At 37.8% G+C, this 11,352-nt stretch overlaps 1 protein-coding gene across 4 annotated transcripts in view; it reads right to left on the bottom strand.

Annotated features, from left to right (window-relative positions):
* The window catches only part of LOC107036199 (IQ motif and SEC7 domain-containing protein 1), a 63,944-nt gene that overhangs the window by 50,271 nt on the left and 2,321 nt on the right, over positions 1-11,352 (bottom strand). Inside the window, exon 1 of one of the 4 annotated variants that reach the window (XM_015254040.1) lies at positions 2,558-2,674. The exons of the other annotated variants lie outside the window; for them this stretch is intronic. Within the exon in view, the coding sequence (XP_015109526.1) occupies positions 2,558-2,610 (53 nt within the window). The 5' untranslated portion in view covers positions 2,611-2,674. Of the gene's footprint in view, positions 1-2,557; positions 2,675-11,352 lie in introns of those variants that run through there. 4 annotated transcript variants of the gene reach the window in all.

The raw sequence follows: 11,352 nt of genomic DNA, 5'->3' as shown, positions 1-11,352 counted from the left end.
GCTCAGAATTGCGTTTTTCCACTTCCTACACCCTATACTAGATAAATTGAATTAATTTTTTTTCGCGATTTCGTTTTTCGCGATTATCTCGGAAAAATTCAGAAAAACGTTTGTATAATTTTTCTGAATAATCTACGACTGTTTTTGAAGCTCTCAATGGTTTGTACTTGGTCTCATTATCATGTACAGTAAATTGTTCCGTTTGTACTGCGATGGGAGTGGAAGTACGGAAGATGAGACGTACCCACATCAAAACTTCACGAACTACATATGGAATCCATTACGATGATTTTACGGTTGATCAAAATGGAATCAGGTGATTTGATTAGAATAATAATAATAATAATAGTAATAATGAATAATTTTCGTTGGTACAAACGAGTACTAACGATTTAGAAGTTATCTGTATGTTTTCCTGACGTCCTTCATACATTTAAGATTTTAAAAGCGGGTAAAGTATTGAAGGGGTTTATAAATGAAATGGAAAAATATAGTACATACCAGTACTATCCATGCTGAATCCTTGCACATGAAAATTTTTTCCGTACCTTCATTTCCGACGCTGCACGATTTTTTCCGCACCCCTTACGTCTAGGGATGCGGGGTACAAACGAAAATGAATGTGGTACGTTCAGGTACTCACTGAGTACAATCGAAACTATAAGAAAAAAAATCGATTTATCAAACTTCGACTCCAAGTTCACACAGCTCTGCGCTGTTTCAGGAAAATGGTAATTTCATGGGCAGTTGACCAGTAATTCTCAGGAGAGTGACATTGAATTCTGGGTAGGAGAAAAGTCGTGGTATTTCTGACTAGTGAAATCTCAATGAAATTCCTAATTTTTTACCAATAGGCACAAGAGAATTCCCTGAACATATTGACAATCACGTTGAGTTTTTAATTAATTGGAATGTCAAGGATATATTTAACTAAGTTTTCCTCATTTCCAACAATTTTTGTGGATTAATTGCGCTAAAATCTGCAGCTTTGAAAGACCTTGCAATTTCTGTGAAATGATAAAAATTTCCAAGAAGTAATTGTATTCTCTTGATAAGAAGTGAAAAAGGTCTGGAACCCGATTTTATTCCAAAATTACTTGTAGAGTAAAAGTTAATTTTCCCCCAACTTTTTCCTACGTCTATTTTTATGACGGTTAAGTCGGTTTCATGTCACCAGTTCGAACGTCATATTCTATTTTTTTATGGTCAATGGAATCTGAATGGGTCGTTTCTATCGGACCCGTTCCACATGCCTGTCCGTAGAAATTAACTTTTTGAATTCCTGAGACTTTCGGATGGAGAAATGAAATTTTTCATTTCCTCCAGTATATCATAAGAATTTATGCCAGATGATTATGAAATTTTTGGGACGAAGATAACTCCCAAAATTATGAATGTGGAATAGAATTTCCCTTTTAATTTCACTGTTTTGTCGTGCATTAAGAAATACAAATTTTCATTACCTTCAGCATGTTATGATTCAATCAATTTCCCAAATATGGAATCAAATGCAAATATTCTACGCAAACTGTACTATACGACCATTTAATTTTCATTCCAGAATGGTTGGAGTGTTGCTGAGGTTTTGTTATTGCCAATTTCCATAAATTTTCATGAAAATTGGCATTGATCGTCCGAATATGTCAGCCTCCGTGAACTCTCTCATGCGTCCCTCTCTAATGTTCAATATCATTAATAAAAAACCCCCAATCCCTCGAAGAATGAAAACTCCAGAGTCATCCTCCACTATGAGAGTGTAAAATCTAGGCCTCACTGTTGAAATTGCTCTAGTTCAGAGAAAAATTTAACATACTGTGATACACAGAAAATGAGAATCATCCGTGCGTTGAATGCTACTCCAAAAATAATTTCCAAGCAATTTGCATAAATGTGACATGCATTTTTAAAATGCCTTTGGCTTCTCAAGAATTTCTCTCGGAATCCTCAACATGGCCTCATTGACACGTATTTTAAAAAACATTTGGAAAAAAGTTTTTAAAAAATGAAGGTAATTACATTCAGAATATAACGCTAATTATAACTATGCATACTAACATTTCTACTGCATTACCCCACGTTTTCGCCTCATTGAATTATCGCGATTCAACATTTCGGCTGAAATTTCCGACACATTTATTAAAAACTGTTATCAAGCGACAGTTAATATCCCCAAAATTGATAGAAGTCAGGAAAATTCGGCTGAAAATTTTTTTGAATTTCCAATTAACCTTTCAGTTCTCGTGTTTCTGCTGTCAAAAAAATTGGGATTCCCTTGAATTCTCACTGAAATTTGAAATTCAATATAGTTTTCCTTGAAATCACAAAAAAGCCCAGACGTTTAACTCCGGCATTAACTCCACTCGATAAAAGCCCGAACAAAAAGTATGAAATGTGCCCTCAAGCGATAGTCAACAGCATAGCTCCCTATAATTGTTGGCATCACCCCCGAGCAAAGGGGATCATAAAGCCCAATGTACCCATCATAAATACTTCGCCGAACGAACAGGAAGTTGCTCCCAGCGAAGGTTACCCTCCCCAGTAGCATTGTGTTCATTACCTTGATAAGTTCTTGCTGCATTGGCGTCTGCCTCCGGTAAGTAGCTCAATCATCACCACATCCTCACCACCCCTCTGTCACTTGGCATTAAATTCCCCGAACCAAAAAAACCCCAAGGGCTTCAACCACTGCTCAAAAAAATATCGGTAAAATCAAAGAGACATACAGTGCACTCGTCAAAATGTAAAGCTCTTTCTTGAACGGACGCGTAACCACTCGGAAAATTTCAGAAGCCGCACAAAGGAGGCCGTCTCTACTTGCTCTGATGTGTCGCGATGCAGACTCTTTCATAGCACTTTTCTACCTCTCTCTTTCGAAGTAACTCTCCGCTCCACGCGCACATTCACCAAAAAGTGGTACAAAAACCGGAGCAAGAGTGAACTAAAAAGTAAAAGATTATCGAAAAAAGCGAGTAGTAGAGTGTGTGGAGAAGGACAGAAGCCAAAAAAAAAGAAAGAAATGAAATGCTAAAAGCTTAAGTGGGAACAATGGAAGAAAAAATAAAAGTGTAAGCCGAGGAGGACGAATGGCGGTCGAGCTTTTGCCGTGGATACGGACCAACTATTTTCCACCAAGAAAGACGGAAAACTCAAGTATATGAAACTTATATATTATATATAATCTATCCTCTGTGCTCCAACCTTTCTTATGCCAGTCAAGTGCGCGTGTGCGTAGTCACTGTGTGACTATGCGCGCTTGTGCAGAGCTGGAGGGAATTATAACTCACATGTTATGCTGGAGAATCGAGATTCGCAATTCCCGAGGTATTCATTGGTCATTCAGCAGTGAAAAAACGCCGGTGAAGGGGGGAAAAAGGGCGAGAGCACGAATGCGGAACGAAAAAAAAGGAGGAAAAAGGAAAAGGAAAACAAAAATTGCGGGACTTGAACTGAAAGTACGATGGTTAACGGAATCGTTAGACGAGAGGCTCGACGTCATCGCTGGAACGTCAGAGGGGTGAACGAGAGGAGCGTCGCGACGCCGAGCCACCCAATGTCTGTCTCTATCCCACTCATGCCTCCATTCAGTCTACTCGTTGGGGTTTTGTATGTGCGCTCTGAAAATCCCTGTCCCTCGTTATCCCTGCCAGTCTTTCCCCCCCTGGATTCTGCGCTGTCGTGGCGTCGGCCGATGCTCCCTTTGTTCCACCACATATATTTTTCGATTTTACGTTGTGTGCATCCACTGGTGGTGACAGAAAAACCTATAGAATCGTGACCAATTCATGGTTCATATCCTTTTCTTTGATGTCATATGTGTTTTTTTTAGATTCTCCGAAGGAGAGTTTATTTATCTTTGACGAATGAATTTTGTTGATAGTGCAGTTGGTAAGCATTCATCCGTCAGCAGGCTCACTCGCACTGGGATGCACTATGCAATTAATTGTCAATCCTTCTGTTTTTATTGCTCAATAAGTAATGATTGGTAGAGTGAGATACAATATTCTTTCATGAATTTTAGAGGTATTCTTTCAGGTTTGGAAATGCGAGCTGATTCATCTCAATTGCATCAATTGGACAAGAGATTGTGATGATTTAAGAAGGTGCATTTTACCTCACCGCCTATGTGCAATTTTCCATGCACTGTGTGGTTGTAAAATATATTGGCAGATTAATAAGTGGTATTAATAAATTTGAACGATTCGTTCATTTCTTCGTGTAGATATTCCTCCATCAATTTAGGATGTTGCTGTATTTTGATTTTTCTTCGGATTATCCTTTCCTGATTACTGTTCTCTATACACTGTTCTGTCTGTCCTGTGTTCATATAAAAGTGCCTTTCCTTTGTTCACTTGAGTTACGATAGACCAATAAACATTTTTCAAATTTAAAAAATTGGAATTTCTTGAATATTCCAAAATTTCACAGATTCATCAATAATTATAATTCGCCACTTGACTTCCAATAGACCAATAAATAGTTTTCAAATTTCAAAAATTGGATTTCCATTGAATACTCCAGAATTTGATAGATTCGTCAATAATCTGATTGTAGAAATGGCAAATAAATTAATAATTGATAAAGTTTCTCTTTTTGGAGATATTTTTTTAGGTTTCAAAATAACACTTGATTCACCCCAATCGCACCGTTTGGTCAGAAGATATTGATGATTTAACGAGATATATTTTTACCTCACACTCCCCTATATACAATTTCCCATGCTTTTCGTGTGCTTGAAAAATATATTGACAGATTAATTAATGCCATCAATAAATTTGAACGACTCTTTTATTTCTTCATGTGGATATTGCTCCATCAATTAAAGATGTTGCTGTATTAATTAATATTCATGGAAATGTCATGTATATCTGTCATTGTTAATAGAGTTTCTTTCAGCCGATAGTTGGACTTTATCAATTTTCCTTCGGATTATCCCTCCCCATACCTCTATACACTGTTTCCTCTGCCTTGTGTCCATATCAAAGTGTTTTTAATTTGTTCATTTGACTTCCAATAGACCAATAAATAGTTTTCAAATTAAGAAAAATTTTAATTCCATTGAAAACTTCTGAACTTAACAGATTCGTCAATAATAACATTGTAGGAATGTTAAAGTTTCTCTCTTTGAAAGTATTTTTTCAGGCTTAGAAATAAACCTTAATTCACCTCAATCACACCATTTGGTCAGAAGATATTGTTGATTCAACGACTATTTTTTTTTCCTTCACCTTCCCCTATATACAATTTTCCATGCTTTTCGTGTGCTTGAAAAATATACTGACAGATTAATAAATGCCACCAATAAATTTGAACGACTCGTTCATTTATTCATGTAGATATTGCCCCATCAATTAAAGATGTTGCTGTATCGATTGACTGTTCCATTAAATGCTCATCGAAATAAGTACATCGAAGGCAGAAAAAAAACTTCCCATACAGAAATAAAATTGGAGTATATTCCGTTGGCCTCCTCTACCCATATGAAAGAGGATAAAAAAAAAGGGGGGACTTGCACGACCGATCTCCTCTTCACGGACTTCTGACTCCCGTCGGGTTGTGACTCTTAAAGAGACCCCAGAGCTAAGTACAACGCTCTCTCCCACGTCGCCGTAGTTATACGTGCGCAGGCCTCTTGAAATAGAAACCCCCATCCCAGGTTCTCTCGCACGTACAACGCCCCTCAGAAGAGACTCCTTTGGACTGTTTATACACACCAAGTAATTGCAACCGAATGATTCTTTGATGTTGATTTTTAGTTTAATCTCCAACATTTTTTATGGCCTCTTATTATTCAAATGTATCAAATTGGAGGGACGAGCGTCATGCATTCGCCACAAATTGAATTTTAATTAAATTTAAGTGACAACTGCATGTGAATTTTTAATATTTGAATTCAATTTGCTATAAAATCGTTCATAGAAATTCTCGTTCATCTCGAAAATGAAAAAAAAAATGTTTTTTATATTGAGAGATCAGTGAAATTTCCATGACAGCCTGAGTTGTTAACCTCATTGTAAAAATTGGGAATTACATTCAACTGAATTTTCTGAAGCCGAATTTTTACTAAATAATATGAACATCTGATAAAGTCTAATAAGAAAGAACTCATGATTCTGTAACTGCTTCCGAAATGAGAACACGTATCAACAAAAAAATGGATCAATTGTCCATAAAAGTGTCTTCCATTTGTTCACTGAACTTTCACTTGACCAATAAGTAGTTTTCGAACTTAATAAATTGGAATTGGATTAAAACTTTCAGAATTTAACAGCTTTGTCAAGAATAATATGTCTGGAAATGTAAAGTAAACTAGTAATTATTAGAAGATTTGAACTGAAATTTCACTGGTTATTTTCTAACAGTGTAATAGAGTTTTTTTTCAACCAATAATAGAACTCTGTATCAATTTTTCTCCGGCTTATCCTTCCCTAATTACTGTACTCTATCCGCGTTCCCTCCACTCTGCGCTTTCATGCTATTAAGGGATTACCCAGAGATTTCTCAGTGTGATATCCAGAAAAATGACGCACATGTCCGGGCATATTAATTAATATCCTGTGAGGCTCAGCAGTCCTGAGCCCCATCGGCTACGTTTCTCCCACTCCAGTTGAATTAATAAATTCCCATACAAAAAGTCGGCGTAATGAACAAGGGTGAACAACAATCCACTCACTTTGAGGAAAATGTTATCATTCTGAGTGTATTTTGTTGTTTAAATTTCACACATGCAGAGTTGAGGAGAAAAAGTAAATGTCCCAGAATGTCTCATTTTTTTAATATCAGATGGCAACAGCAGACAGCCCCTCAGTCGCATTGTTCTTCTCGCGGCCATACAAGTAATTTGCAGCGGATGACAAAGTAGCGAAGCACGACTCATGAAGGTTGTACATACAGTGCATACTTTTTGTTTCCACTTTTGCCTCTTTTATGTTTTTCTTCAACAGTCATCCGTCCCGCGCCATAGGTAGAGTTTCTCTCATCTAGCTTCAGGTGTCTGAGAGATGAAAAGTGAAAATGGAAGGGTTCAGAAGCCTGCTTCCATGGTACTATTGAAACTTCCATCATTTTCACTATCATTCGTGAGAAATTGAGTGACTCTCCATGTTGCTTAATGTATTGTCACCGCATAGTGCAATTGAAAACAAAGAAAACTTGAAATTTTCCGGGAAACAACCAACGAAAGGATTTGGTACAAGTGGAGATAGAAGTGTTGAGATGCTTTTGTCATGCAACTAGTCGTGAAGAACAATATTCGATGAAAATTATCCCGGAAAAATGAATAACATCGCTCGACGAAATGTAATTATAAAATTTAATGAACATTTCAGAAATACTATCATTAGATTACACGAGTAAAAACTTTTCGAAATTTAGGTAACATCTCCATTTCAATCTCCGGTTTTCAATTGAAAACCAGAGTTGAAGACCAGAGTTTGTAGCAGAGATGTCAGACAAGATATGAATGTTTTTTTGGGCTCAAATGAAAGAGCGGGTCGAGAAATGGCGTGCTGATGCCTCCAAAGATGGTTTTGAACCAGGGGAGACTCCTAGACCCCAATGTTCTATACACACTCCTAGACCCCATTGGGACCCCAACAATGAAAATGATAGAAAATAATAAAAATCCAGGCGATTATGCCGCGAAATTCTCAATTTATTGAAAATTCAATTAAATTTAGTATTCAATTTTCATGAATGACGTGATCATAAATTCAATCGAATCCCACAACATCGAGAATTCAATTGCACTCATTACTGAAAATTAAATAAATTTCAAACAGTGTAGATCTGGGAATAGCAATTGCGCAGAATATTCCAGAAATTGACAGATTTATCGCTAAAAACCCGTACGAAAATGATTGCATGAAATTTCAGGACTAATTTGCCAACAAAATCCAACGGGAAAATTCAATCTTTTGTCCTACATTTTTTATCCGTGCGGAAACAAAAAATTTTTATTATCTTTCACGAGAAATTCAGTGAAAATGAACCCTCCATGTTCCTCAATTTATTGTCACCACATGGTATCATAAAGAAAAACCCGAAATTCGAGAAATCCGCACATGTTTTCTCGCTGGGTGTTCGGGGGGAAAGCCAACGAAACAAAACACGAAATGAAAATCTAAAACCATAAATTTCGGTATTAGTTTGCTCTAGCCGGATAAAGTGACACGTGTTGAACAAAAGCTCACGTAGCCTCACCGAAGGGACACCAGCACTACGTGTGGCCCCCGCCGCATTGGCTTGCGTGCGACAAAATTCACTCGAGTGTTTGAACATTCGAGGTTCATCATCACCCTCTTTTTAACACACGGCTTTTACTCTAGTGCTTCTGCTGGGGCTCAGAAATAGAGCCCGAGTTATTTGAATTCTGGGACTCATCAAGAGCAGCTACACTACCAGGGCCTACGGGAATTGATGGCTGTACTGAGGCTCTTTGTGAAGCATCAGGCGATCGAGAGGGAAAAGAGAGCGAGTGAATATCCTTTGATGTTTAAAGAGTGATATGATTATACTCTGGAATATGGTGTATTCGCGGGAGATAAGATACTTATGAAAATGGCGGTTCGAAAGGAACACCTATTGCTCACCACATTTGCACGAGCTAACATGATATCCCTCCGAAAACCAATGAGGTTTAAAAGTTTCGATGGAATTTGCACGAGGCGGATAGCTGCGGTAAATTTTTCGCTGGGGAATATGAAGTTCACTATCACCTCTATAATAGCGGTGGCTCAGACCACAACAGCTATTTTCCAGGGAGTTGAAAAATCCAATAGCGAAACATTGCAGTAAATTCATTAACTGAAATCAATTTTTCTATAAAAAGAAATGTTACATTGGGGGAACAACAGATGACCATCAAACCGTTGCAACCACCAGAAATACCAGCTCAAATAACATAAAAATTGACTCTCCTGTAAAATGAAACAACGACAATTCAAAGCAAGAGTGATAATTATAATTTCATACCCGATGGCTGAGATAATAACCATAAAAAAAAAGAAACCCACTAATTCAAAGACGAAGTGAGTTTTGTTTTTCTAATTGGGACATCCACAATTCCGTCGAGAGTCGAGTGAAGATGAGACCGAGCCACTTTGTTCACATGCCAACGCCAGATGTTGAAAGTATGTGTGAAATGCAGTGCTTGACAATGTGTTTCGAATTCCCAGAAGTCTCTGGGATTTTTCAACTCCAGTGATCACTTGACCTTTCTGCAAAATGTGTATTTTCCAGTGTTTTCGAACCCCCCGGAATTCCGGACGAGACGAAATACTTGAAAACCTCTCCAGTTTCGCTTCAATTTACTATTCTTCAGATAATAGTATTTGAATAATACAACTTATGCTGATGCTCATGCAAATGAGAGATCCAGGTGCACCCCTAGGGTATCATTTTTACCGAAATGATGTAACAAGTCTCTACACTATTACACTCAACATCGAAAACGATCGAAGCTGACAAAATGGATAGTGACCATTCGAGTTATGTAAAACACTGGTAAAGCCCAAGGGCTGGTGGGTTCTCGACCACTTTAAGGTTTCATATCATTTTCATCTTGATTTGATAACGTGCATCAACCATTCTCCATTAATAACCACTCAGGACTCGAATATCCCAGCTCGATGCACATTACATTGCGTCGCAGTATCTCGTGATATTGAGGTGTTTCGGCTGTATTTCTCTGGGGGACAAAATGGAAGGGGAGTCCATTGTTCTCGTGAAAATTTCCCTGATTGAGAGCGAGGTAACCTCGCCCTTATGGCTAGAAGGGTTGCCAGAACATCAAAATTTCATTATTTTCTGTCTCGAGACTTTTTCCAAATTTTTTATCATTCTTTTGACTTTCCACATGAAACACCTTAAAGTCCCATTCCCCGGACTTCTTGGAAGAGTAATCTCAACTGCAAGAGCATCTGCAGTGACATGTGAAATGTAGAGGAAAGAAATCATAACAAAATTGTTTACTACTCAATGTCATTTTAGCCGAGGACGATATATTGCGACGGGTCTCAGTCCATTCGTCGGTCAATATACACCACATGCATGAATATACGCTCACCTCAATGGCCAGAATTTGTTTTTTCATTTCATCAATTCGTTAGTTTTACGCTACAGCTTGCGTATGTTCTTTTTAGAATAGGATCAAGATCTAGAAAAAAATATGAAAAAATTTCCAATGACGCAGCAGACTCACAATTAGACACTTCTCCCATGATTTTTCCAATTTTTTATCATTCTTTTGATTTTTCACATGAAACACCTTAAAGTCCCATTCCCCGGACTTCTTGGAAGAGTAATCTCAACTGCAAGAGCATCTGCAGTGACATGTGAAATGTAGAGGAAAGAAATCATAACAGACTTGTTTACTACTCAATGTCATTTAATCCGAGGACGATATCTTGCGACGGGTCTCAGTTCATCCGACGGTCAATATAAGCATGAATATAGGATGGAGTTGAGTGAAAGATCGATAGAACCGTCCTTGTCGGTTTCAGTCCGTTTCTGTATATGTGTAGAGGTCACAAGGACCGCATCAATTCCATGTTTCCTATCATTGTACACAGTCTGTACATGTCCCCTGGCTCCTACTCCTGGAATGTACTATCGAACATTCGGCCAAGTTTAGATTCTCTGTTGGGACAAAAAGTCACGTCTATCTTTTTTCTTATTTATATAGGATTATTTTTCGGCTATCGGCGGTGTCATTTTGTGGCCTGCTAATGTTACCACATCTGTGTTATTGTTATGTCATTGAAAAGTGAATAAAACATTAAAATATATGATGAAATATTACAGATTTATCTCTTATTTCAATTCGATTCCGAAAAACTATATTAATCATCCAAATTTCCTGGATAACTCTTCCCTTATTTATTATTTTTCGGCTTCTGGAGCCGCCGTTTTGTGGTCACCTAATTTTATCACATGCGTTTTATTGTTTTATCATTGAAAAGTCAACGAAACATTAAAATATATAATGAAATATCACTGATTCATCTATTATAATTGTGCATTCATTCATTCAAAGCAGACGCACTCGACGTCATGGGAACACTTGAGCGTCTCGCTCGATTCTTTTCCCTCCCTCTCGCCCTTTTTTCTATTCCCCGACCCCCGTCTCCAGCGATACGTGATATCCCGAGACCTCTCGTGAAACTGCACACGGTTGTTTACGAATAAATCCTTCGACAAGGGTATTTTCTGGGATTCCCTCTCGCATTCCCTCGAATATTCTGCCGGAGATAATGCCAGACGAAACTGTGATTGATGATTTAATCAGTTTTTCTATCACCACCAACTCGGAAAATTAATCACTCTGACCGCACCCAAGAGGCTAAACAGGGAGAA

This window comes from Diachasma alloeum, unplaced genomic scaffold (assembly GCF_001412515.2).
Source record: "Diachasma alloeum isolate Michigan unplaced genomic scaffold, Dall2.0 Dall_scaffold_00176, whole genome shotgun sequence".
Lineage (NCBI taxonomy): Eukaryota > Metazoa > Arthropoda > Insecta > Hymenoptera > Braconidae > Diachasma > Diachasma alloeum.
This window is presented reverse-complemented; position numbering and strand designations above follow the sequence as displayed.